At 40.2% G+C, this 27,637-nt stretch overlaps 2 protein-coding genes across 3 annotated transcripts; both read left to right on the top strand.

The window, feature by feature from the left end:
* The first annotated feature begins 1,736 nt into the window (after positions 1-1,736).
* LOC135985918 (ovalbumin-related protein X-like) lies at positions 1,737-8,892 on the top strand. The gene is made up of 7 exons (XM_065629618.1): positions 1,737-1,904; positions 2,566-2,616; positions 4,585-4,713; positions 5,469-5,586; positions 6,317-6,459; positions 6,816-6,971; positions 8,491-8,892. The coding sequence occupies exons 1-7, from the start codon at positions 1,737-1,739 to the stop codon at positions 8,890-8,892; spliced, it is 1,167 nt and encodes a 388-aa protein (XP_065485690.1).
* A 9,867-nt stretch (positions 8,893-18,759) lies between these two features.
* On the top strand, positions 18,760-23,379 carry LOC135985260 (ovalbumin-related protein Y-like). 2 transcript variants are annotated; one of them, XM_065628382.1, is made up of 7 exons: positions 18,760-18,936; positions 19,579-19,637; positions 20,276-20,411; positions 21,158-21,275; positions 21,510-21,652; positions 22,002-22,157; positions 22,978-23,379. In XM_065628382.1, exons 1-7 carry the CDS (start codon positions 18,769-18,771, stop codon positions 23,377-23,379), a joined length of 1,182 nt encoding a protein of 393 aa, XP_065484454.1. In that variant the 5' UTR covers positions 18,760-18,768. The 2 variants fall into 2 exon arrangements, with proteins under 2 accessions (XP_065484454.1, XP_065484453.1); XM_065628381.1 differs by having other exon boundaries at positions 18,769-18,936; positions 19,579-19,629; positions 20,283-20,411.
* Positions 23,380-27,637: the final 4,258 nt, after the last annotated feature.

Genomic DNA, 27,637 nt, shown 5'->3' with positions numbered 1-27,637 from the left:
TTTTGCTCAGGTTTTTGCGTTTGCTTTTAGTTACCTGTATGGCTCAATCACATTAATGTGCAAGTTCAAAAGAACTGCATGAAACATCATTTTAGACTCAAACTCCAATTGCTTTGGTACAGCCTTTAACTAATGGTAAAAGCTTAAATAAACCATTTTTTTCATTAGGTTTTACTTCATTAAATAAAGATTGACCTGGTGCAGATAGAGTACCAGTCTAACATTGGTCTACTCAGTGTTTAGAAGTGCAATGAATCAAAAGGTCGTGACAAAAAGTAGTGAGTCAAAAGATGACTCTCTGAGGGCTAACAGTGGGAGTGTCTCAAATGGTACAATATATATCACCTAGAGCTCAGAGAATCTGTTTAGGTTCAGCTGGCAAGTTGGATTATTATATGCCTCTTTGAAGTTTGTGGGGTAAGTATTTCTTCAAGTAAATATAATTTCTAACTTGTATTCTTTAATACAGAAAAAAAGTGATATCATGTTTAAGAACTTTAAGGTAAGTATAAGTCTGATACGTAAAAAGACAGCATATACAGTAATTTTATCTTGCCTTATCAATATATCTCATACTGTTTGACTGTCAAATACTTTTAGGTGTGCAAAATCTGAGTGTTTGTACACCACAGCTTTGAGTAGAAATACTTTTTTTTCTTGTAAATCTGGTGTCACATTAAAACTGGGGTTTTTTATAATCTTAATAATTATTTGGGGAATAAAGGCATTTATCTTTTCTCAGTCTTACTCTCTGGAGAAGATGGGGGAGGTGCAGTATAATGATTCAGAGTCTGTGGTTCCACAGCCATTAATGCCAGGTGTCTCTCAGGTTACATGATCAACCACATCTGCTCCGAACTATGGATAGGCTGCTATTCCTCCAGCTTTAACTGTTTTAGAGAAACAAGAACAGTATGCAACTTTCTTTGTCTCAGGTTCAAAAGAAAGAATGACTGCAGGTTTCAAGAAGTATCCTTAACATGTCACATTCATTTGCATGTACAGGACTTGCACCTGTCAGAATGAATGCAGCTCTGCGCTGTTTCAAGCTGTACTGCCAAACCCCATATTTATGATATGTTAATACATGCTTGCACTTTTTATCAATAAAAAAGCATCAGCTGAGATTAAATGTCCAAAATGGCACTACAGCAAAGAACTCCCCTAAATCTATAGTTCCAGCACCTAAGCAACTGGCTGAGTTTACAGAGCAATTTGTTCCCATTATTCCCACAAACTACAGGAAAGCAACCTCCAAATTTGTGTCTGGTTGTACTAAGCAACAGTAAGAAGCATACTAAGAGAACAGTGAGTATACCAAGATGCAGAGCATGATCCAGAGCAGCCACAGAAGAAATGAAATATGAAGTTTGCATTGTCTCAAATATCATTCAGAGTTCTCTGGATGGCCACGGTGAAACTCATCCATCCAGTGTTATTTTTGTCATATTGAAGCATGGATGAAACTATTTCCTAAAAGGCAAGTACAAGATACTATCTTGATGATGAGCTAGTATCTTGCTGAAAGAAAGCAAACATGCATTTAGAGATAAATGGCTCAGGATTTACAGTATTTGTAATGATCACAGAATTTGTAGGCTTCATTGGTTCAGCATCACAAAAATAGCAACAAACTAGTGCTTTCTGGGCTATTGATAGTACTTTTTAGAACAAGTGCTACATGTTTCAACTATGCAGTCATATTTCTGTTTGCTTCAGACAACACTGATTTCACAATGGGCTCCATCAGTGCAGCAAATGCAGAATTTTCTTTTGATGTATTCAAAGAGCTGAAAGTCCAACATGCCAATGACAACATCTTCTATTGTCCCCTGAGCATCATTGCAGCCTTGGCCATGATTTATCTGGGAGCAAGGGGTAACACTGAGTATCAGATGGAGAAGGTAAGTTACATACATGGTTACAAACTCCTTTTGATCCTGTTCAACTCAGCAACAGATTGCCCATGTACATCTCTGGCAATTTCTCCAGTGGAGGGGAGAAAGTCACATAGTCATATTTGGCATTGGATTCAAACTTGCCTAGAAAAAGAATGGCATTCCAAACCACGAGGTTTGGATCTGGAGCTTCTTTTTTTTCGTTTACTGTTGCTTTTCCCCATGAGGGGCAAGAATGGCCTTTGGTTTCCATTAAGACAGAGCAGTCTTGAAGAATGTTTAAGGCACGTTTCTTGCTTCAGCTTATATTTTCTCACAGACCTGATTCCTTTCAGGTGGAAAGTATACCTTGTAACACACAAAAGATGAAACATTTGGAAAACAAGAGTTACATTTATAAATACAATACAGAAAGGTTGTGTCTAGTTTATAGACTGAATACCATTAACTGGAAAATAAGGTATCTAAACTGAGGATCATAGTCACAAATTTTCCAGGTGGCACAAGCAGTGAAAAAAATCTGATTTAAAGCTCACATGAAACTTCTCAGTCCATCTATGTGCTGATCAGACCTGATTAGTCCAAACCTATAGTTTCAACACAAATATAAGTAACTCTCAGTAGACTTCATGTATTTAATTTCATCTACTGCTACTTTCTATTGCAGGTTCTTCACTTTGACAAAATTGCAGGACTCGGAGGAACTATTCAGACCAAGGTAAAGAAATCTAAGGTACATTTATTTCTCTTCCACATTTTTGTCCTGAGAATAGGCTGTTCTGACTGTGCTTCAAGTAGGTTCAACACCTTCCCAAACCTTTGCTAATGCTCTTAATTTAAGATATGTAAGTTAAAAAGACCAGGAAATGAGGACAGGCTGCACATGTTGCACCAGAACAAGTGACAGAATGGGATAGGAGCACCAGACTGCCTTCTTGTGTGGATGAGCATCTGCACACCTGCAAGTGCTGCTAGGGGACAGCACTTGAAAGGGCTTGGCTCTTGGAGCCAGGATACAGCAGTCAGACTTGCAGCTGAGACCGTGAAGTGGGGCAGGAAGATGCTTTGGCAGAAAAGAGCCGAGAAGCCTTGAAGGCTGGAAAGTAACCAGAAGTAACCAGTCTCAGAAGCTACAGGGCCTTTTCCAGCCTCCAATTCCCACTGCTACCCCAAGGGCACCATGAGGGGTCCCAATACCCTGATACCACTGGTGTGATTTCCTCCATGTTAATCTGCTGCCTCTGTAAAGATAACACAACCCATGCTCCCTGGCCTGTCTTCACCCACTTGAGATCCACGAGTACAAGGTGGGACTTGCAAAGAACAAGATGATTTCCTTTCCCCTCTGCTTTTTTTTTAATAAAGAAAAAACAAAGGTAATGTCAGCTAGAGCATTTAGTGGCTGTTTAAGCATTTGGAAAGGAGCAGTTCAACAAAATTCTCCTTTTCATATACTGAAGTCCCAGCCACTGCTTAGCATTGTGCAATTTTCTTACATGCTCTTAGACTATATCACATGGCACACTATTCTCAGGGCATTAGATAGCTGATCAAGTTTTTTCACTATTATATGAGACACTTCCTGACTCCCTAGTCATGTAGCACTCTTCTCCCATGTGCAGCTTCAGCAGAAAGCTGCCATGAAAATGCAAGCAGAAGCTATGAACTAGAGGCTCTATATCTATGACAATTTGCCAATTGCAGTCATTGACACCTGAATTTTTCTTTTCGTCATCTCACTCCTGAGTCATACGGTTTCAGATTCATCACTGAAATTGTCTGCTGGTTATCACCTAGAGTGAGTGTCATCACATGCTATGAATTAATGGTACATCATTAGTTGTTTATATTGAATATCTCTCCCATGAAACTTATAGACTATACTACATGTTCATTTGCAAATCACAGAATCACTGAATGGTTGGGGTTGGAAGGGATGTCTGGAGATCATCTAGTCCAGCCCACCTGCTAAGGCAGGTTCACCCAGAGCAGATCACACAGGAATGTGTCCAGGTGGGTTCTGAATGTCTCCAGAGAAGGAGACTCCACAACCTCTCTGGGCAGCCTGTTCCAGTGCTCTGGCACCCTCAAAGTAAAGAAGTTTCTCCTCATATTCAGATGGAACCTCCTGTGCTTCAGTTTGTGTCTGTTGCCCCTCATCCTATCGCTGGGCACCACTGAAAGGAGTCTGGTCCCATCCTCTTGACACTCACCCTCGAGATATTTATAAATATTGATGAGATTCCCTCTCAGCCTTCTCTTCTCCAGGCTGAACAGACCCAGCTCTCTCAGTCTCTCCTCATAAAAAAGATGCTCCAGACCCCTCCTCATCTTTGTAGCTCTCCGCTGGACTCCCTCTAAAAACTGTGTATTTCCCCTGGTTATTTGTATTTTATAAATATTCCTCTTCCTACTCTGTTTCCCTGAAAATAAGATCTACCCCAAAAATAAGCCCTAGCATGATTTTTCAGGATTTTTGAGGATGCTCAAAATATAATCCCTACTCCAAAAATAAGCCACAGTTACCTTTCACAAAAAAAGTAAATTTCAATAGTGCCCAGGCAGCTATATATGTAAAAAAGTAAGCATCTTTTGGAGCAAAAATTAATATAAGACCCTGTCTTATTTTTGGGGAAACAGGGCAGTAAAATAAGCTAACAGCTATACCTTCTTATCACCAACTCAGTGTGGCAAGTCTGTGAATATCCACCTACTGTTTAAAGAACTCCTCTCTGATATCACTGCACCAAAAGCCAATTATTCACTCCACATTGCCAACAGACTCTACGCTGAAAAGACACATCCAATCCTACCGGTAAGTTGTACATTAGAGTGATTTCTTGCTAAACTCTATATAAACCTGTAATCCAGGAGGACTGGCCAGAGCAGTGATCTGTTAATCCAGTGGTCCCCACTGGTGTGGACTTCCACAGCTTTTCCCTTTACCATAGCAAAGCCTGAATGAAAAGTAATTCCAGGCAAAACAACGGCCCTATTAAAAAATGAATGGAGTAATAAACAAAACTATTTGCCAATGTAATCCCCCCTCCCCACTTGCTCCCCCAAAGCATTTTCATTTTAATAGGTTGTTTGAGTTATTTTTCAGGAAATAATTTTACTTCATCACATTTCTTCACTTGAAAACCTCACCTCAAATCATCTTTTGAAAGTGTCAAAAACTTTCACTTAGCATTTTCAAAACAAAACATTCAAATACTTTAAATCAAAGAAACTTATATTTAAAAAGAAGGAAAAATGCTTTAAAAAAAGGAGTGGAAATAATTATAATAAAACACTCTCAAATCAACCTGAAACTGTTTTGGGGTCAGACATTCTTCAAGAAAATATTTAAACATTTCTAATGTCTGCTCTTAACTGGTCAGATCTAAAAATATCATGGATCAGAATAATTTTTCTGGCCCAGTTTTGACAAGTTCTTCAAGGAAGAAAGCAATAGGAACAGCCTGAAGATGGCATCATTATGAAAATCCTTTTAGCCATATTTTATTTCACCTTCATACTGTTTTAAAAAAATTAATAGTTTGGTGACTACAATTACTGTCTTTATAGATCTACTTAAAATGTGTGAAGAAACTGTACAGAGCAGGTCTGGAAATGGTCAATTTCAAAACAGCACCAAATCAAGCCAGACAGCTCATTAATTCCTGGGTGGAAAATCAGACAAATGGTAAGGTCAGACCAGATTTTGAAATATACTTCCCTCTTGCAACTGTATTTGAACTACTTCTAAAAAGACTAAATATTAGAGGAGAAATTTCCTCCTCTCGTCCCCTTTAGAGGAGATTTTCTGTGGAAAGGGATGACTCTACTATACCTGTGTGGCACTGACAGTGTGTTTTAAACATACTTGGCAAAGGCAGAGGTGTCAGGATACGCACACTTTTTGTGTCTGAAGAACTTAACTCATGCAAAGTTAGTCTCAGCTTCTCTAGAATATTGGCATAATTTCACGAGCATGTGCTGGATGAGTAAACAGTGGGCTTCCAGGGGAGAAAGTAATGCACACACTGGGCTGATGATGGGAAAGAAATGTTTCAGGAGCTGAGGTGGGAACTAAAACAAGCGTGAATTGTGAAAAAGAAGCACAGTGAGAAACAGAAAATCTATATTGCTGCTTCTCTCTCCTGTTCTTTCTTTTCTATATAATTTTTTTTCCAAGCACTGGTTAGAAATATTCCTGAGGATGCATACCACTCTTGAGCCTACCTGTCTTCTTGCAGAAATGTCTGGACAGGTGCCAGTCATTCTGAATTAAATAATCCTCATGAACTTGAATTCCACATGCAGACCTTCGAAGGAGAGGAAGTCAAGCCAAGCAGCAGCATGTCAATTGACCTCTAAAATGCAAGACTATTGCTATGAAATTTCACACTGTCTGCCCTGCTTCTTTCTTAAAGGAAAGATTCAAGGTTTCCTTGAACCAGGCTCTGTTGATCTCAATACTGTGCTGGTCCTTGTGAACGCCGTTTACTTCAAAGGGATATGGAAGATGGCATTTAAAGAAGATGACACTCGGGAATTTCCATTCAGCGTGACAAAGGTAGGGGCACACAGACACAGCTTCTGACCAGGAATCCAGGCTGTTGGCTCACACAGCCAGTAGGTTGGGCGATACACACACAACAAGATGTGGTCATTGGCCGTGTGGTTTAGCTGCGGCGCTCGCTGTCAGGTTTGTAAGTGCTGTGTCTGACCAGGGCAAGCCAGCAGACAAGAGATGAAAATGGAGACACAGCTCTTCTTCAAAGGCAACATGCTTGAAGACTGAGACCTTTCTCTTTCAAAGGACTTGTACAGTTGCCTGCTTAAAGAAAAAATTCTCCCTGGTCACATCACCTCACGTTTCACATTCTGTGATTTCATATTGTATGGTTTCTCTGATTTCTGTTTTTGCAGCAAGAAACCAAACCTGTGCAAATGATGTGTCAGAACAGTACCTTCAGAGTGGCAGCAGTGGCTGCAGAAAAAATTAAGATCCTGGAGCTTCCGTACACCAGCGAAGAGCTGAGCATGTTGGTGCTGTTGCCTGACGACATCTCTGACCTGGAGAAGGTATGACAGGCAGAGAAGAAGAGTTGTCACTTCAGTAGGACCTGGCTACTGTCAGAGCTTTTGCTGTCCATTTACATCCCAACTGCCCACATCAGGGAGCGCAACAGCTGCCCAGGTGCTACCAGGTGCTCAGGCAGAGACTGGCCTCTCTGGGGGGCCCTGGACTCAGTCTGATAAAATGAAGGTCAAGGAGTCTAGTGCTGCTGTAGCCCTGCAGACTGCTGAAGAAATGTTGCTAAAACTAATGAGAATTAGGCATTCTTTGCAGGAATCACTAATGATTTTTTTTTAACAAAATCCTAATTAAACACCATAAATGGGCCGCTTACAAAAACTGCTCTGATTATGTCATCATGGAATGAAAAAGAAAGTTAGATAAAGCATGTTCTTCATAAAATAACCTTGATTTTTAAATGGTGAAACCAATCAAGCTAAACTGTCTGTTCAATAACACTTCATCAGTTAAGACTTCAGAGAGTCTTAAATATAGAGATGGAAAGGAAATGCATGAAAAATATTTGGAAATTACACATCAGACAAAGAAAAAAGAAGAGATTTGGGTCTAATGGGGTGAACATCAACAGCAGGAAGAATCCATGAACATACAAGGACAGAAAATGATAACAGCGTAGAAAATGAAAGAAAGCATCAAAAGTGCTTTAAGTCAGATTGAGTCAGTTTTTGCCAGATGCATAAAAACTAGTAAAAAAAAGTTTTGTCCTTTAAAGAAAAAAAAGAGACAAGTGGGACCAGTATGCAGTGAGGTAAGTATACAAGTATAATCTACTGACTGTGCAAAATTAAATCAAACTTTGGTCTTAATCTTGGAAGAATAGAGCTAAACAACTGAGTGAATGCAGGATGAGGCAAAGAGGAAATAAAAATAGGTGCAAGGGAGGCACAAACCTCAAAATCTTAATTTGCTTCAGCCACGTGGACTGGATTATCTTCATGCAGGATTTCTGAAAGAAGTAGGGAAAAAAAATCAGAATTCCAATGTCAATCATTTAAAATAAACCTATCAAGTGATATCAAATTACCTATCTGTACTCAAGAAAGGGAAAAAGTGATGCAACCTTTGTTATATAACCCATTATTCGTGCTTCAGCAGTTCCTTGTAATTATGTTATAAAGTAGAGCTAATAAAGATGTACAAGTGTTTGCATTTGTTTGGTACTATCAACTGTAGGTAAATTTTCAAGATCTTTTTTTGCAATCTCTTTCACAAGCTGAGTAATTTTCTAGGCTGTGAAACTGTTGGGTTGTGCTTTAGTAGACACAGGGTTAACTGGACAGAAGGTGATGTGTCAGGTGGGTAAGGAACTGAACAAAAGGACAGTGACACAGGCAGTACAGGAGAGGCAAATAATACACTACAAGAGGGATGTTGATAGGATGCACTTTGGGAAATATTCTTCTTCTTCTTTTTTTTTTTTTAATTTTATTTTTTATTAAAATGAATGATAGGAAGAAATTGTGTTCACATCCCAAGCATTTCATTCCCTGCCTCTTTTCGCAGCTTGAGAACAAAATCAGCTTCGAAAAACTGACAGAGTGGACCAGTCCTAATGTGATGGAAAGGAAGAAAGTGAAAGTGTACCTCCCACGCATGAAGATTGAGGAAAAATATAACCTCACATTTGTCTTAAAGGCCTTGGGTATGACTGACCTGTTCAGCCCTTTGGCCAGTCTGTCTGGCATCTCTTCAGAAAAGGGCCTGAAGATATCTGAGGCCATCCACAAGGCGTACATAGAAGTAAATGAAGAGGGCACCGAGATGGCTGGCTCAGCAGGGGTGATGGGAGACATCAAACATTCCTTTGAGTTTGAAGAGTTTAAGGCTGACCATCCTTTCCTTTTCTTGATCAAACACAATCCAACCAACAGCATCCTCTTCTTTGGTAGATATCGTTCCCCCTGAGGAGAGAAAGAGCTGGAAGTAATGCTTGCCTTCCCCTCAGAAACACATCCCTTTTAGTGTAACACTGTAGTATAATCTCATCTTTTCAATATTTACTCCAAGTGGAAAGCCTAATCTAAGAAATGCCCATTTGGGAAGCTTCCATAGCAAAGACATAATTACAGGAGAGGAAACAGCAGCAAGCATGTTTACTCCTTTCCCTTCTCATACTTCTTTCAGGATTGCTTGAGCTGAGCCAAGACTGAGCCAAAGAGAGTAGAGGCACCCACCAGCCAGGAAGGGGCCAAGTGATTTTCACTTGAGGAACAAGTCGTAGGCATGACTCCAAGTCTTTGGGAGCCTATTACACAGAAAGCCATGGGTGGTGCTCATCTCATTCCCAAATAGCATCCTGCTGACAAACCCATGCTGCTGTTCCTGAACCACAGGATTTGAGATCTCCAGTCTGGAGGAGATGCTTGTGGATAGGATTCTGCTATGCAGGTTATTGACTAGTGCCTATGTAAATTTTAATTTGTTTTACTTAGCTGTTGGTAAATGGTATATGTGTCCACTGTCACCAGAGTTGTCCTCTCACCATGAGTTCCTCACCTAGTTCTGAATTTCTTGCAGAGGTTCTCCAAAGTTAAGGAGAGTGTCCCACTGCAGAAAGCACAAAGACATCTAACTTTCTGTAGGTGCAGTTATGCCTTCTCACAGAGCATAAATTCAAAGCCTGAAACATGGATATCCGGATGATTCAGATGATCCAGAACTCAGAACTGCCAGACAAAAGAGCTGTCTGAATTCTTATTTAAAATATTGGAAGACAGTTCAAATTTGAGAACATTTAGATTTTTTCTGAAAAATCCTGCAAGTGGTATTAAAGAATCTGATTTATCCATGGGAGTTTTGTGAAAAAACACAGCTTTCAAAATAACCCCTGTCTCTGTTGAGCTTGCTTAGTAAGTAAAATTCAATCAGTCCCTGGAAAGCCCTCAGGTGAAGTTCAAAGCTCGAGTACATTATTCTTCTACGAATGCAGCTGTGCTTCTGTGTTCCTGTGATAGTTTAAGGCTACATCTCTTGTTTTTTAAGAAATACATGAGAATCCTAATATTATCTGTTTTTTTCTTCCTATGTGTCCAATGTCATCTGCAAATATGGATATATTGCTCAATACTATGTCCTGTTTTCATTCTAATCCTACATTATTGATTTTGATGCATGCTTTTGATTTTTTTTGTTAACAATAAAAAAAAAATCACAAATGCTTGTCATGAGAATTATATCAATTTTACAGACCACAGACCCTTAAAAATATCATTACATTGGTAACTGTTGTGAGTAAAATGGGATTTTGTACAAAATCCTGTTTTAGAATGAATAAAGCATGTAGATATGAAGTTTTCTAGGCATTTATGAAATGCATAAATCCACACATCTAGAGTTTGATTTCTTTCTGTATTACAGATTACCAAGAAATAGCCCAATGGAATACTAATTTACTCTTACGTATTTTTCAATAAAATTTCAAAGGGTATTAAAGATGCACTGACAATAAGTCGAGTAAATATTTAAAGGAACAACTATTGCAGCAGCTCTGCCATTTTAGAAGATGAAATAATCTGAAAATCATGTTACTCAAAAGGAATAAGAAAGAATAAGTAGATTGACAACTACTAGGCAAAACATTTCCCTGTTGAGTCTTGAGAGGAGGAACTCTGTCATTAATGTTGGTTATTTCCACATTAGCACATAGTGTGATATGATAAAAAGCAGATCCATAGAGGAAAGCAGCTGTTGCTATAGGTCCGACTTTCACATTATTTAACTGTCATGAGGATCTTTGTGATACAGACTCAGTTGTTTTTCAGTAGTAAAACCAGCCATTTTACCAAGCGTAATTTCATTTTTCTTCTTTAGACATGAAAGTAGTGGCATGAACAGTTCCAAGAGATGTGAAATTTCAGTGTCTTAAGGTTTATAATAAGCAGTTTATTCACCTTTTGCATCTCTTGTAGCCAGAAGCACTTGATTCAGTCTGTTAAATTTAAAAGCCACTACACTTAAACAATAAGATTTGAAAAGGGTTACATTTGCAAACTAGCCTTCCTATGATTATTAAACTGGAAAGTACAAAGATATGCCTCAGTAATCAATGTTGTTTCCTGGGCAACAACAAAGGTTAAAATGAAGGAGTAGGAAAAAAAGCAAAGAAGTTATGAGGCTTAAAAGCAATTACGAAGCTTCCCCTTTCCCAAAAGGGAAAACAGGAGGCAGCAAGAAGTGCAAATTCAGTGATGCTGAACCAAACCTGCAACAAAGTTCCAACGGCTAAGACCTGGTCCTGGTAGGAGGCACAATAAAGGACAGTTGAAAAGTATTACCCATGAACGGGGTGGCAGACGTGGCCAGTGGGATAATGAATGCCTGCCGTGGCCTCTGAAATCTCCAGAACTCAGGGGAGATTTGGGAGAAGCAGCCCTTCCTGTGTCCCAGAGAGATGGGGTCTGTGGTTAAGCCCCTCTGTCCCTTCGCCCACCAAGGAAGCAGGCAGTGGAAAGGTACAGGTGCCCCTGGAGCACGGCTGGACCCTGTGCTCTGCCTCAGCACCTCTGCACTTGCACCAGCAGGTTTGATTTCCCAGGCACGGTTCTCATTCTCATGCCAACAGGCAGCTGAGTGTATTGGCTTTAAAACAAAACAAAACAAACAAAACCACAAAACAAACAATAACACAAAACAAACAAACAATAAAACAAAGGGCCAAAATTATAACAATATTTAAATGGTCCAGAGATTTCTATTTGGAAAATACAAAAATAAGCCTTGAAAACCTCCTTGTTGTTGCTACTGGCTTTTTTGTGACAGCCTTCCAAAGGCTTCTGGCATTTTTGTTTTCTGAAGAATTGAGACCCCATGTTTCTGACAGACTGCTGTGCAGCATCAGATGGAAAGCTTGGCAGGTAACACAAGGCGGGGCAAGGCAAGATCTGAAACCTTCTGCACGTCTTGGTGCAGCTAACACACCTCCAGAAAGTACAAAGAGAGGTTCAAGGGCCTCTCAGTATGAGGAGATGTTGCTCCTCATACAACATGGGAACAGTACTCCTTTGTGGGATTTGCCATGCACTCCCATTCCAAGTCCCTCATCTATACCACAGTACTTTCTTTGCACATTAGTGTGCAAAGACCCCTCTATCTCCATATCTTTTGAGATCTTCCTCTACATATAACACAAAATCACAGAACAGCTGAGATTGGAAGTGACGTCTGCCAATTGCCTATTCCAAGATCCCCCCTTCAAGCAGGGTCACCTACGGCAGGTTGCTCAGGACCATGTCCTGCTGGATTTTGAATATTTCCGAGGTTGGAGACTCCTCAACCTCTCTGGGCAACCTGGTTTTACCTCCCTCTCCCAAAACAAATGTATTTTCTTATGTTTAAATGGGATTTATGCTATTTCAAGTTGTGCCCATTCCCTCTTGCTTGTTCACCGGAGCAAGTCTGCCTCCATCTTCTTTTCACCCTCCCATCAAGTAAGTTATGCACACGGATAACATCTCCACTGCACTTTCTCCTCTCCAGGATAACAAGTCTCATCTCTCTGAGCCTCTCCTCTCATGACAGATGCTTTAATCACTTCATCACCTTCGTGGCTCTCCTCTGGTCCTAGCCTAGTACATCCACATCTCTTTTGTAACAGAAAGCCCAGAGCCAGACACAGTGCTCCAGCTGCAGTCCCACCAGCACTGAGCAAAGGGGAAGGATAACCTCCCTTTGCCTGCTGGCAATGCTTTTTCCAATGCAGCCCATGGTGCTGTTGACTTTCTTTGCCACAAAGACAAACAGTCAACTTGGTGCCTGCCAGAACCCTCAGTTCTTTTCTGCAAAGCCAACATGACGGCATGGAGCTTCGTGCAGCAGCAGCCTTTATTCTTCTTTTCTGCAGCAGTCTTTTCCTGCAGAGGAGGCAGTAGACATGCCAGCAATATTATTAAGAATCTCAGTAGGCTACTAGTCAGAGAAGAGGAAGGCTACATGGAAAGGTTTCTGTGTTGAAACAAACCAAGAGATTAGTTTATCCTATTTTGTGCAAAACAAAAATGTTATTTTTTTCCCCAGAGCATGTGCCAAGGTATCTGACATGCTAGGCAGCCTTCCAGTGAGAGCTGGGAGGTAAGGTGAAAGGCATGGTGACATGAGCAGTGCTAGTCCCAGGCTGTCACGAGCAGTCTTCTCTGCATGGAGAGATTCTGCTAACTAAGCTCCTGTATGGCACAGCCAGTAAACTAGTTGTACCCATGCCAGTGGCCACCTGTCCTGTACCTTGTGCATGCCGGGTGTAAGGGCCCCGTTACCATGCTGCCTCCTTAGGACCCGATGAGGTAAGTCCATCCACTGCCTCACCCTGGCTGTTGTCTGATCCCAGGGACTTGAGGAATGAACAAAAGACTTCACATATGCTGTGGTGACTAATAAAGAGACTGCTGTGTGCTCTGGTCCAGAACCTATATAGCAGCAGACCCTGGATGCTGTGTGCGCTGCTAAGCAAATGCAGTGAGTAAGTGTGAGAGAGTTGTGACCAAGACAGGAGCCTTTTGAAAATTCTGGCACTGGAGAAATCCACTCTGCCAACACTGAGGTATGCACATCTGTCACAGCCAGTGAATGATCAAGGCAGCACTGCAGACAACCACGTCAGTCTCTTCAGAATGGCACAACACTGCTGCAGAAAGGTGCCAGGTGGGCTACGAGCTCCTGTCTGAAGGAGCTTGGCCAGACACATCCTTTCCTTTGACTTGGGGAAAGAACACAGTCCTACAGGACAACTAAGAGACAAATCATCATTGATAGCTACAGCACCAAGGCCTCCAATGGCAACTAAACAATCACTGGCAGTGACTCAGAGCAAGACAAACACGAAACAATCAATGTGCTCCTTCCTGCTGGCAAAAGAGCAGCAATGTGGGTGAGAACAAAATCTTGAGTTCTGTGTGGATTGTTGTGATTGGAGCAGAGGATTTGGTCTGTGAGCTGACCTGGACTTCATAGCCTTTTGTAAAGGCCCAAATGTCCAAGAGTCTGTTGGTTTAGGGACAGCTCCACAATGAAATGCTTGGCAGAGCAAAGGACAGTAGAGCCTCAGCTGACCTCTTTCTTGGGACAAGCATTGTCGAAACAAGGACACGTGGCAAAACACATCCTTTTGTGCTTGTGTTCCATTACACAGCTGTACTGGACAGGGCAACCCATTAACTTTTATCCTAGGAAGCGTTTCGACTACAGGAAGGTTTGCTTAATCTGACTAGACTCCATGACAGATCTACAGTCGGCGAGTAGACTATGCAGTATCTCTTATATTCTTACAATTCTGCACTGTTGGCTGATCATGATCAAGATTTTTACTTACTTGTGGAATGATTTTGCTGCTCCTGCAGCATTAATCATTCATTCGACCAATAAAAAATAGAAATGCTAACAACACCAGTAACCTGGGTTGTGTATTAACTTGCTTCTGGAGGGGTGTGCTGCCCCTTCTGTACTGCAAAACAAAAAAATTCCTTTCATTAATGAATGTATTCAACTCAGAAGTATTTTGAAAGCCATATCATTGCTAGCAACATTAATGCTGTGAATTTGCTGTTGTGAAATAACTGTACTGACCCACTGGACATCTTTGTCTCTACTCAGTTACAGGCTCTCTATGATGATCCAAATGTGATTCTGGTAGAAGGTGCACAGTGCCAAGGTGGCTCACAATGGTGAGCTGGAGCAAACTGCTAGACACTTTGAAAAAGATTCAAGGCATACTCCGAAGTTAGAAGTGACAGGGTAAAATATATTGGCTAATCCTTTGACTTCTGAGCTATAAAGCATACAACAATGGACCATGGCCATGAGTGTTAAAGCTTGTTTGAACAGAAACAAAGCAGTCTTCAGCAGGAAAGGCAGAAGGGACAGCAGCCGCGGGAACAGTTTGCAGTTTTGGGAGCATTCCCAGTTGTGTAATTAAAGGTTTTCACCATGTACAGATACATTCACCCATTTGGCCTATCTTTCCACTGGTGTGGTGATACCATTTTCAGCTAAACAGGACTCACAACAGTGGTGACCAATTTACGTACTCCTCCTGTGAGAGAACAGCTCATTCTCTTTATAATAGATTTGCAGTCATGCGCCACAATATATGAGGCAAGAGCTAATGACCTTTCCTCAAAAGCATTGCTGCTGCATAGCAAAGGCTGTAGCAGACTGGTCTGCGCTACAAATTGTTCTATGTAAAGTACTGGTTGTATTTAAGTGCACCAGTCCAGACTGAGCCTGTCACAGTAATTATTGCACTGACATCTTCAGCTAAATGGGATTAATAAGGACTGCATAAGGGAGAAAGGAATGGATGGTTCAGAGCCTTTCCACTGGCACAGACAATTAAAAGGGTTAAGGAATCCACCTCTTTTCTCCAAAAGCATACTGTGTTCTAGACCATTTCAGAAGCATTTTGTGTATTGACTTTGGATTTCTGTTTTAAAATCACATGGCATGTAAAGAGGTCAAAGTAGTTTCTGTTATTGTCTGTTCATTCTTCTATTTCAAAGAAATTATGTGACTGCTTTATGCTTGCTATTGTATATTATGACTGTCCTGCAGACCATGAATGTTTCTTCAGCTGGTTTGTTCACCTGATGTGCCATGAAGTTACTTGTGCAAGGTCTGTCAGAATGGTCTCTGTGTGTACAAAAGGCACATTTTGAACCTGGTATCTGGTGCTGTGACCTGTGGAGAAGGAAAAGAGCAACTCATCTTAAACCACCATTCACAATTTCAGCAGCAAGTTCTAATCCTTTTCTGGTAGCGTCTGACTGGGGTCTAAATATATATCAGGATATATGGATTTAAAAAGCAACAGAAGCCTTGTATTTTTTCTCTGCTCAGCCTGTCTTTCCCAACACACCTTTCTTCAGCTCTGTAATTTTTCTCTATACAGATGATCTGAATATTGCTTTTGAAATTAGGTTGTATTCCCACAATATGCTCACTAATGGCTTTGTTCCACTGATGTGCTGCATAGACTGTGAGTATGTCAGAGTTCCCTGAGCTAGATTGCTCTGAGTTGGAAAACTGTGCTCTGTGAAACACTGTGTCTGTAGTCTTTTACAATGCAGACTGTGAGAGGCACCAGGCAATTATACATGTTTTTGCAGAATAATCTATTTCAATATTATTAAATTTGGCAACTATTATTTGAAGGATGTGCTTTTTCTCAAGTTCCTTGGTAGCAGAAGTTTCTCCATTCCTCAGCCAGAGCTATGGATTCTGGTGGGAAGAAAGACTACTGATATTGGTAGTCCAGCCAACAACAGGAGAGAGAAAAGTTGCAATAAATATGCTGTGGGCATATCACAGCAAGCAGTCCTGCATATGCTGATCTTACCAAAGGTTTTGAGTTCACAGAATGGTGACTTTGAGAGGGATCTGGCCTGTCACTACTCATTACAGAGGAATAATAAAAAAATTAACTCAAAATTCTTTAGAGACATTGTGCAAACTGAATTTCACAATTTTTTATTTATTTTCACCGAACAACATGGACTTTTGCTGCCACAGCCAAATCATACTTACTAGTCAAGTTCCAATGAATAGCTTTTATCATTATTTTTGCTTCAGCCATTTCAACATGCTCTCTCCGTTTCTGCAAGGTTTCACATGCTGTGATGAACAAATCTTCCATTCTGGAGATTTTAGGTTAAAATCCTTTCATCAGGCATTTTTTTTTTTTTGAAAGGATGGACTTATTCCAAGTAAAAGTGCATGTGTGACATTGAGCTCCATCCATCACTCTCTTTGGTAAACAGAGAACAGGCAACATGGGGCGTGTTCCAAATTTAGCAAGATATATTTTAAGGGGTTCAGCAAGTCTGCCCCAAGTACAGCTGAGCAGCTGTACTCTTATCTTCACAGGGCAACCTGATAAGGTAAGCATTTCTTTTGATTATGGTTTAAGTTTTAATCTGCAATTAAAAAAAAGTATATGCCTCTTACAATAAGATTGATAAAATCTTATGTTTATGATGAAACCTTATGTTTATGACCTTCAATATCAGTTGAAGAAATGAATGATTAAAAGATGCCTCTGCAGGAACCTCCTCTCACCTTCCCATGTGTGTTTTGTGTTATTTTACTGTTTCACATTCTGCCATGCATAAAGTCTAAGTATTTATTTGCATGAACTAAATCTTTGTTTACTAACTCTTCCACGCTGAAAAGCTGGTGATATGTTACAACAGCCTTTTTTCCTTCTTCTTCTATCCCTTTAATTTCTCATTTAGAATTAAAAGATGAAATTGTTTAAATGCACAAACATTAAAGCTCAGTGGCAGAGTTTATGGAAGATATTATCTGAATGAAATTAAGGAATGCAGCATGTTCAGGTGACTACAGCATACTGCAGCTCTGTGTTATCCTAATAGTTACATTTTCTAAGATTTAAAAAAAAAAAAAGGCATTTGCTTCATGAATATGTTTCTTCACCAAGACCATAAATGGAGCTTAAAGTCTAAAATATAATAGCTAGCAGAACTGGTAAATAATAAAAAACTACCTTCTATTACCTATATAAGTGGTTCAATTTACAGAAGGATTGAGCATCCATTCTAGAAGGGAAAGAGCTATATGTGCTGTTCAAATTATCTCACATTAAGAGATGACTGTCACTTGAATGTATTGATTCCATACAAACTGTGATACATAAGGCGGAGTATCCTGGATTTTGTTCTCTAGCAGCCACAGAGGGAAACAAATTAAAGTTTGTACTGCTTGGAGATTCCCAAGAGCTCTGCGGATGCAAATGGGGAAATTCCACCCTAGCAAGGTTCTTTCTTGTGTCAACATGTGAGAAGTTGTATATAACACAATACTGCTGCATTAGCCTTTACAGTACTTTATTTTCTACTCTGTGTTGTCTTCTTTACTAAAAAAATCTTTCCCTTCAGTGTTAGGTGAAATGCTAGGTGCTGAAACTGCATGGAAAATTCTACAAGAATGTCAGAAACAGGGCAGAAAAAATATTTTACTATTGAAAATGTGAAGATCTCTGTACATTAAATGCAAGGCTAAACAACCGCTGTCTTATTAAAAGGTGATAATTTTGGAAAAGGTGAAAATAAAAATTAAAGAACACTTTTTAAAAAGAGTTATGATAGGATTGAGTAAAAAATGAATGGAACATGTATTAGTTTTACATGTTCTTCATAAACTGGGGGAATATGGTAAATCATTTGATGTTTCCAGTGCTGTGCCTTCATTATCCCATTATAAAATGTAAAGGTCATGTTGCTAACATTTAAGACCTCTGATAAAGTTGGTGGTTTAAGAACCTAGCTTTTTATACACTAGGCTGAAATTAGAGTAAATCTAGCAAGACTTCTGTTGTTGCTTCAGACTTGCACATTCTATACCGAAATTAACTGTAGTTTGGGTCATAGAGGGCTGATCTGTTAACTGACCTTAAAAGTGATGTTAAAAACTATAGTGAAGAATCTGGTTTGAAGTCTCACTTAACAAATCTATGTGTGTCTTTTCCCTTAAGAGATGAGAAAAGACTCTTAGTGATCCTCTTTGCAACATTTTCAACAAGGAGAACAACTCATGTTTCAAATTAAAGAATCACCATCCTATGCATAACTGGCAGCTATCAAGCATTTTGATTGTTCAGGAACCAAAATCATGTCTGCCTTTTAAATCCACACCGCTGGATTCTGTTTGCTGAAAAAAAAAAGCCTGTGCAACAAGTTCAGGAGCTCAAGTGCACTGACTTTCTTGCATTACAATTAATATATTTCATCATAATAAGTCACGCTCTTTCTGTTTGCCTTAGACAACAGTGATTTCACAATGGGATCCATCAGTGTAGCAAATGCAGAATTTTGTTTTGATGTATATAAAGAGGTGAAAGTCCAGCATCCCAACGACAATGTCTTCTATTCCTCCCTGAGCATCATTTCAGCCCTGGCCATGGTCTATCTGGGAGCAAGAGGGAACACTCAGTCTCAGATGGAGAAGGTAAGTTACACACATGGGTGTAAAGCGACCTCTACTTGTGCTTGTTCCTTCTAAGTAAAATATATTATCCACTGACGAGGTTCTCACATGTTTTAATGAACCAGAAATAAGTGAAAGTCACAAAATGGAGAACTGGATTTAGAGTTATTTAGGGAAATAGAAAAAAAAAGTATATTTTCATTATAAGCGGCAGTTAGTTTTGACTTAGAAAATAAAAATATGTCAAGGACAATAACGAAATGGATTACCAGTCAGTAAATTTTATTATATGATTTTTTAAAAAATTCTGACATCTTCCAGATAATGTGAGGAGATTTTAAAAATATATATAAAGAAGATAAATCCCAGGAAGAGAGAAGAGGAAATTATTATTAGCAGCACATAATATGTAACTCAGTTAATTTCTAGGCATTCACTAGAAAAAATAACATCTAAGCAAAGAGTGGTTTCTCAAAAGGTCACAGAGGGCATAAACCATTTGCAAGCTCACTTGCAAATTTTTAGTTCATCTATGTTCTCAGCACTTTTTCTTTTTTTTTTTTTTCTGAGCGAATATCTTTACCTCAAACATTGTGTAAATCTCGAATTCATATAATTTTTGGTCATGCTTGTCATTTCTACCACTGGCATTTTCTCTTGCAGGTTCTTCACTTTGATAACGTTACAGGAGTTGGAGACGCTATTGACTCCCAGGTAGAGAAGTAACTTGATTTCCGTTTCTGTCTTATTTTCTCCTTGCAACAAAACTAGAACTGCTCTGCCTCTCCTCCTGGCAGTTTCAGCCCATGTCAAAAACTATGGCAATGCTCTCAAACCAAACGGATCTGTGGAGGGAGGGAAGGAAGGAAGGTGCAACCCACCTGTTTGTTAAAAACCAGAGACAGAAGGCGGGTTGCACATCTTGCACCAGAACAAGGGACAGTGAGGGGCAGGATGCTTTGGGCACCAGTATGTCTTCCCAGGCAAGTGCTGCTGGCGGCAGCATGTGAAAGGGACCCAGCACCTGGAGCCAGGGTTCAGCAGTCAGACTTGCAGCTGAGAGAGTCCACTGCAGGGCAGGAAGATGCTGGGCAGAGAGAGGAGCCCAGAAGTATCAGTAACAGGAACACAACCGCACTTTTAAAAAAGCACATTTCAGGGGACTTACCTTGAAAAGGATGAACTTGTCAATTCAACGTACCATCACCGGAGCCCCTGCTGTCCCAAAGGTGACAGCCCCATGTCTGTGGGAGAGAACTCCACTGCAACTTGACTCTTACTGATAGAGACAAACCTTTAGGGTCTTATTTCCTAGCTAAGAAGAAGCTAACGCAATATATATTCTTATTTTCTTGTCATGACCTCAGTGTGGGAGTTCTGAACACATCCACAATTCACTCAAGGATCTCCTCTCAGACATCGTCAGGAGAAATGCTTCATACTCACTTGAGATTGCTGAAAAACTCTTTATTGAAAAAACATACCCCATTGTACCGGTGAGTTGTGCTGTGACCCGACCTCAATGAGGTTCTCCATAAAGGCCCTTGTGACTTTACCCTACAGATGCACCACCTACAATAGCTCCCTGTCTGTTGATGAAGAGGTGGTTGTGAGCCACGAAGGGAACTGGTTCAGAACCAGTTTGAACCTTCCTGTGGCTTTTAGGTGGAGGCCAGGCGAAATTATAACAGCATAAAGTACGCCCATGTTGCAACCCCCATAGAGAGATAACAAAGATTTATTCTCATTCGTTAGGAAATGGGTTTTAATGAAAAATGTAACTTTTAATGGAAATTAAATACATTTTATGAATTGAGTGCATGAAGACTGAAATTGTCAAATTTGGATTTTTTTCAAAGCCAAATATAAATCTTCAAGTGAAAAGAAGCTTTGATTTTGAAATCTGAGAATGTAAGAACACAGTATTGAAAATAAAAAGTGGGCACAAAGAGAAGTAAACAAACATTGTTTTTCCTTAAAAATATTTGTTAAACTAAAAACGTTTTAGTAAAATAAATAAAATAATTCAAAATTTTAACTCAGAATCCTATCAAAAAAAACCCCCACCAGACCTAAATATATGAGGTAGTTCTTGTCCAGCTTTAAGATTCAGTTACAGGAAGACAGGGGTAAAAGTTCACTGTTCTTTTAACCATTCTGCTTCATTTTACAATCTTGCATTTCACATTCATACATTTTCAAGTTCTTGTCAGTATGACAGCTGCAATCCTTCTGCTTACAGGAATACTTAAAGTGTGCAAAGAAATTCTACAAAGCAGAGCTGGAAGAAGTTAACTTCAAAACAGCTGCAGAGGAAGCAAAACAGCTCATTAATTCCTGGGTGGAGAAAGAGTCAGAGGGTAAGGACTAAAAAATGGGTAGCAGATATTTTCCCCTACCTACTATAATCTGTACTCTTGTCTTCCTCTCCTCATAATGTCTAGAAAAAGTGAGTCAAGGAAGAGCAGGTTCCTTATTGCTATGAAAACAAAACTCCACAAAGCAAGTCTCCCAGCCCCATGCCCTTCACTGTAGGCATTTGTGCACACCAGCAGGTGTATCTTAACGCTCTCTGCCCTGCTTCTTTCTTAAAGGAAGGATCCAAAATTTCCTTGAACCAGGCTCTGTTGATCTCGATACTGTACTGGTCCTTGTGAACACCGTTTACTTCAAAGGGATATGGAAGACGGCGTTTAAAGAAGAAGACACTCAGGAATTTCCCTTCAGCGTGACAAAGGTAGGGGGACACAGACACAGCTTCTGACCAGGAATCCAGGCTGTTGGCTCACACAGCCAGTAGGTTGGGTGCTACACATACAACCTGTTGCTGTCACAGGTTGAGTGATTTAGCTAAACCCCTCACTGTCAACGCGTGTTCTAAGGCCAAGGTGTGTTTGCAGGAGCTGTGTCTGACCACGCTTCCAGGGCACACCAGCAGATGAGACAGGGAAATGGAGACACAGCTCTTCTTCAAAGGCAACATGCTTGAAGACCGAGCCCTTTCTCTTTCAAAGGACTTGTACAGTTGCCTGCTTAAAGAAAAAAATTCTCCTTGGTCACATCACCTCACATTTTTGTTTTTGCAGCAAGAAACCAAACCTGTGCAAATGATGTGTCAGAACAGTACCTTCAAACTGGCAGAGGTAACTGAAGAGAAAATTAAGATCCTGGAGCTTCCATACGCCAGCGGGGAGCTGAGTATGTTAGTGCTGTTGCCTGATGACATCGCTGATCTGGAGAAGGTATGACCCTGACAGGCAGAGCATAAGAGTTGTCACTTCAGTAGGACCTGGCTTCTGTCAGAGCTTTTGCTGTCCATTTACATCCCAGCTGCCCACACCAGGGCTGTGCTGGGCAGATGGAAGCGCAACAGCTGCGCAGATGCTACCAGGTGCTCAGGCAGAGAGACCAACCTCTTAGGAGAGCCCTGGACTCAGTCTGATAAAACAAAGGTCAAGGAGTGTAATGCTGCTGTAGCCCTGCAGAAGAGGACATTGCTATATGCAGGATTCTCCATACGTACCAGAAACAGACATGCTAGCAGGATTTTTTTTTTTCATTTAGAGTATTTTCAGTCTTCCAGGAAAGCACTCAATGGTTTGGTAAACAAGAAAAGTTTATCCAAGTAGAAATAAAAAAGGAAGTGATGAGGAAAGCATTCCAAGAGCTCACTAAAAGGAAAATGAGAAAATTAGTATTAAAAGGAAATAAGATGAGGGAAGGGTTCAGTAAAATATGTTCCAGGAGGAACAGGTTTGGGGCCAATTTTATTTAATGTTTTCGAAAACTGTATTTTCACCAAAAAAAGCCTTGATTTGATGAAGAAATTTTCACATGACAAAGTTTTGGAGAACTTCACCAAGATAGATGATATATAGGCTGTAGTAAGGAGGAGGCATACAGGATAAACAAATGCATTTATGGTTAGGTATTTAAGGTAAGGTTAAGTTCTATTGTGTGCACAAAGTAAATGGAAAAAAATAGTAACAAGTGGTATAAACTCATCTGCTAAGGCCATTGCATTCTTGTCTCAGGCATTTAATTCCCCACCTCTCTTTGCAGCTTGAGGACAAAATCAGCTTTGAAAAACTGAAGGAGTGGACCAGTCCCAATGTGATGGAAAGGAAGAGAGTGAAAGTGTACCTCCCACGCATGAAGCTGGAGGAAAAAATTAAGCTCCCACCTATATTAAAGGTCTTGGGTATGACCGACCTGTTCAGCCCTTCAGCTGATTTGTCTGGCATCTCCTCAGAAAAGGGCCTGAAGTTATCTGAGGCCATCCACAAGGCATACATGGAAGTTAATGAAGAGGGCACTGAAGCCACAGGTTCAGAGGAGGTAACGGCTGACATCAAACATTCCTCTGAGTTTGAAGAGTTTAAGGCTGACCATCCTTTCCTTTTCTTGATCAAACACAATCCAACTGACATCATCCTCTTCTTTGGTAAATATTGTTCCCCCTGAGGAGAAGAAAAGCTGGAAATAATGCTTGCCTTCCCCTTAGAAACAGCCCACCCTTACTGTAGTATTGAGTATAATCTCATCTTTTCAACATTTTCTCCAAGTGGAAAGCCTTCAATATCTAGGGAGATGTTATTGAAAAAATGTGTGACTTTTCAGATCTTTAGGTGTAGGTATTTTTGCTCACGCAACTTATATTTAGGATGTATATCCCAGAATGAATTAGAATTTCAGGAGGTATCTTAGGAATATTTCCCATTGTCATTGAATAACTTGGAGACAGGACCAGTGTTTTGAGTTTTGAGCTTTCAGAAAAATCCTGGTCCTTTCCGTTGAACTTGCTGGGTTGCCATCCTGGAATTTATGCTTTGACAACTCGCAGATGAAATCGTAAAGTTTAGTAAAGCATTCTGCTTCCGGGAATGCATTTGAGCTTGGTTGTGCTGCAGGTAGTATAAGGCTGTGTCTCTTGTTCAACGGAGCATAGAGAAAGTCTGCCATTTCTTCATAAATCATCATCTCCAAATACAACATCTTCCTGACTGATGTGATTTCCCATTTTCATTCCAGTGACATATCATTGATTTTGTGAATGTTAATTGTTGGTTGTTCTCTTTATTCTAATAAAAGCATTGCAAACTAAATACACCATTGTCTGTTCTGGGTTACTTCACCACATAACCTGAAACTTATGGTATAGTGGGTACTGTTTACTGACAGAAGTGGTTTAGACTAGGATTTAGATCCTATTTTCAAAACCAGAATGAATGTACTCATATATGAAGCCACTAAACAGCTTAAGATATTTTTTTTCAATTTTGAGCTTAAGCAAGGTAAACCCTACAGCTCCTATTCTTACCTTGAGCTTATCTACATATGGCATATCAAATAACTATATTTTTTTAAATTTGCTATTGTATTTCCAGATAGTTTTAAAAGATGTCCTCTAAGTGTCCTCAGTAAGTATATCAAGGTGATGCCTAAGAGATATAACTTCGAAAACAGGAGAAGAGTGTTTGTCTTAAAAAGTGGACTACTTCAGCTCTCTAATATCTACAAGAATCACACAAGGAAATCTTTCTTTTTGCCTCTTGATGTGATAATCCTCTAGAGATGTTATTTCCTGTTTCACAGTCTTTAGAGAGAAGGTTCTTTAGGTTACATTTTATCCAATTTAAAAGATTATTACTGTTAATTGCTGAGTCATGCAATCTCCATTCTGATGGGATACACATGCAGAACTGCAAATTACAATCGCAGCACTTAAAAAGCAGTTACAAAAGGAGGCACATGGGAGTATTTGGAGCTGCCTCAACCATTTGCAAAGTTAGCATTAAGTATAACTTGAAATGATTATGCTGGCAGCAGGGAAACATATTTATATAGGTGCTACGAAGTCTATGCAAGAATAGCAAATACTGATCTTCCCAAGACAGTCATAAAGGATTAGCTACAGTTAACACAAGTACTCAAGCAAAAAAATATTTCAAGATATATGATATTTCAAGGTTTACTGTGTACATTATGTTCTGCTTCCCTTATAGCCAAAAGCAGTCAGCAGAGTTTTGCCGCAACAACATCAAAACCCCCCAGACTAACAAACAAACAAAAGAAAAAGGCAGGATTTGTCCTAAGAAGCAGAGGGTGTAAGGTTATTAAACAATTATAAAACTGTTATGAAACCGAAATAAGCATGTCTGTCACTCTGCACTTTCTAGGTACAATAACACTATAAACACTTATTATGGAATTCTTTATTACACAACGTAATAGCTATTCTCTTGTTTAATCGTTCTTTCGCTTGATTATTATTTTAAAGCAAAGAAATTGAGAAAATTAAGGCTGAAATGGTAAGTGTCTTCCTAAAACTACACACGAGAGAGGTTTTCAAGGCACAGATTCCACCTAATGTCCCCACTGTAAAACAGAATTATTTGACTCCTTTTAAATCGAGCCATTAGGTGTCACTAGGGATATGAAGTCACATTTGCCAGTCTTCTGACAGACACACTTCTGTTGAAAACTAGGTTTGGGAGGTTAATGTAGGTTCCAATTTTGTTCTTCTAATTTTTGTGCAAGCAGATGATTCTGATGTGTATACTGAAAATGTAGACCAGTGGCAGTGTGCTTGGAACCCAGTAATTTTTTTAAGAAAAAGGCTCAAATTTTATTTGGTGAAAGTCCAGAGGCATTTTAAAATATCTATGCTCTGGATGAAAAAATGGTATCACAGGCAAATACTGTAGATGGGATAGAGCTACTTGTTTTATGAAGGAGAAAATGTCCTCTGTAGAGGCTAAAATGAGAGGTAAAAATGCCGATTCAACAAAGTTGAATAAAATCTATACCTCCCTATATTGACAGCTGGGCTGAGAACTGTGCCTATACACTGCTGATCTGGGTCAGCAGGACCTGCTGTGAAGGCTCTGCCACAGTGAATGTGGTTGCTGCAGCCCCAACGGCAGGGGATTCTGCAAAGAGCAGCAGGGAGTGTGTTACCAAGGGATGAGGGCAGAGCAGCCTTGAGGGGAGCAAACACTGCTGCTTCTGAGCTCTGAAGCCCAGCAGGAGTTTAAAACCAGGAATCCCAGTTCCCAGGAAGTCCAGGTATCGTGAAATAGTCCTTTTTGTTCCCTGGTAGCATGACTGAGGGAGGTATGTCAAGAAATGGACATTTGTCCATCCGCTACACTCCATTTTCACTACATGCTGTGTTGTTTTGGATATACAGTACTGCTAGAGATCTGTGGAACAAAACCAGCCACATGCAATCACATTCTTTTTAATGCTGCATAGGACAGTGTTAGAAGTGCTCTGTGGACTAAGTGTGCCTTTTCTTCTCATGTCATTTGGGGAAGGGTTGGAGCTGACATATCTTCTCTGCCCTTTGGGGAGAGCCCATTCCCCACTTCTCTGCACACCTGACCTGCAAGAAAGGCCTGCCTTCTCCTAAGCAGACAAAATCGGTGACTGAAGGCACAAGACTTTACAGGCAGTGTGTGAGCCAATGCAGGCAGGCTGCAAGAAACATCCAGAAGCCATGAATGCAATTGCAAATAGCAAATTTATTTTACAGTTCCCAATGCTACTGCCACAGTCCAGTGGTGCCCAAACAAGTCTGTAGCAAAGAGGTAGGTCAAATATCAAGCCTGGAGGTTAAGTCAATTCGTCAGGGTCTATAGTGGTCCTAACCTGAAGACTGTTGTACAGCAAGGAGTTAGTGACCCACATAAAAATTGACCTGATGAGGCACAGGCACGTGCTGTGCTGTGCTATCTTACACTGCATGTATTGCTTGGCCTCCAGGCCTCTACTGTGCTGAATGCATCATGTGGCTGTGAGACAAACTCCACCTGCTAATCATAATGGAGGAACTTGTAGATGGCCCTGTACTGGCACCCAGTGGTGATGCTGCCGGCACATCCTTATATTTATCTTGAAATGAGGCAGCTTGTTTCTATATAAATATACTTCAACAGTAGAAATGATAAACAAGATTTGGTTACTTCTAGTAACATACATTTAAAAGCTGTAAAGATCACACCAGCAGTGAACCTCTGCATGCGTGGGATATGCGCAGTGTGCTGTGCCCTGAAAAAAAGATCCATCCAATGCTGCACAGCTTGAGGTTCCCACCATCTGAAGGGACACGAAATTACCTATGCTATCTCCTTTTTCCTTCTCATGTTATCTCCAATAAACTGCATTTTAATCAGTTTCTTATTGGTGTCCAAAACAAACACTTGCAGTGGTGCATTACAGGGTCCACCTTGGTGAGGTTCCTGACCAGGCACAGGCATGCAAGGTTGCAAGGACCACAATCAAGACACTCAGTTTAAATGCTCCTCTCAAGTGAGGGAGATGTAGACCCCCATGGAGGTATCTCACAGCTCTATTGCAAACAGTGCTTTGATTCAAGGCTGGGCAGCTACTTCAGATGTGCTTGAGCCCAGGCAGCCAAACTCCTAGGAAAGGGCTGATGTTCTCAAGAGCAGAGGTTACTGAAGTCCTGGATGAGATGGAGACAATGACAGATTGATTACTGAGTATCTGTTATGACAGAGGAACCTAATGGTATTAAAAGAAGTTAGTAAAAAGTAGTAAAAAAACTCCAAACCACATAGAGGTAGCTGACAACAAACAGCTGACAACAAACAGGTAGCTGAATGATGGACCTCATGGTCAAAGGATGCTGGAGAACATAAAATTTTACATTATTTTAAGGGAGATTGGGCAAAACCATGCAAGAGTAATCCACTGA

Source organism: Caloenas nicobarica, chromosome 2 (assembly GCF_036013445.1).
Source record: "Caloenas nicobarica isolate bCalNic1 chromosome 2, bCalNic1.hap1, whole genome shotgun sequence".
Taxonomy (NCBI): Eukaryota; Metazoa; Chordata; class Aves; order Columbiformes; family Columbidae; genus Caloenas; species Caloenas nicobarica.
The sequence above is the reverse complement of the archived record's forward strand: the minus strand, read 5'-3'. Positions and strand labels throughout refer to the sequence as shown.

What these genes read in the sequence shown, in the direction of transcription:
- LOC135985918 (XM_065629618.1), top strand. Translation starts at nt 1,737, where the DNA reads ATGGGCTCCATCAGTGCAGCAAATGCAGAATTTTCTTTTGATGTATTC. An exon ending in GAGGAACTATTCAGACCAAG is followed by an intron (nt 2,617 to 4,584) that starts GTAAAGAAATCT and finishes TCACCAACTCAG; the next exon opens with TGTGGCAAGTCTGTGAATAT. An exon ending in ACATCTCTGACCTGGAGAAG is followed by an intron (nt 6,972 to 8,490) that starts GTATGACAGGCA and finishes CTCTTTTCGCAG; the next exon opens with CTTGAGAACAAAATCAGCTT.
- LOC135985260 (XM_065628382.1), top strand. Translation starts at nt 18,769, where the DNA reads ATGGGATCCATCAGTGTAGCAAATGCAGAATTTTGTTTTGATGTATAT. An exon ending in ATTGACTCCCAGGTAGAGAA is followed by an intron (nt 19,638 to 20,275) that starts GTAACTTGATTT and finishes TTTCTTGTCATG; the next exon opens with ACCTCAGTGTGGGAGTTCTG. An exon ending in ACATCGCTGATCTGGAGAAG is followed by an intron (nt 22,158 to 22,977) that starts GTATGACCCTGA and finishes CTCTCTTTGCAG; the next exon opens with CTTGAGGACAAAATCAGCTT.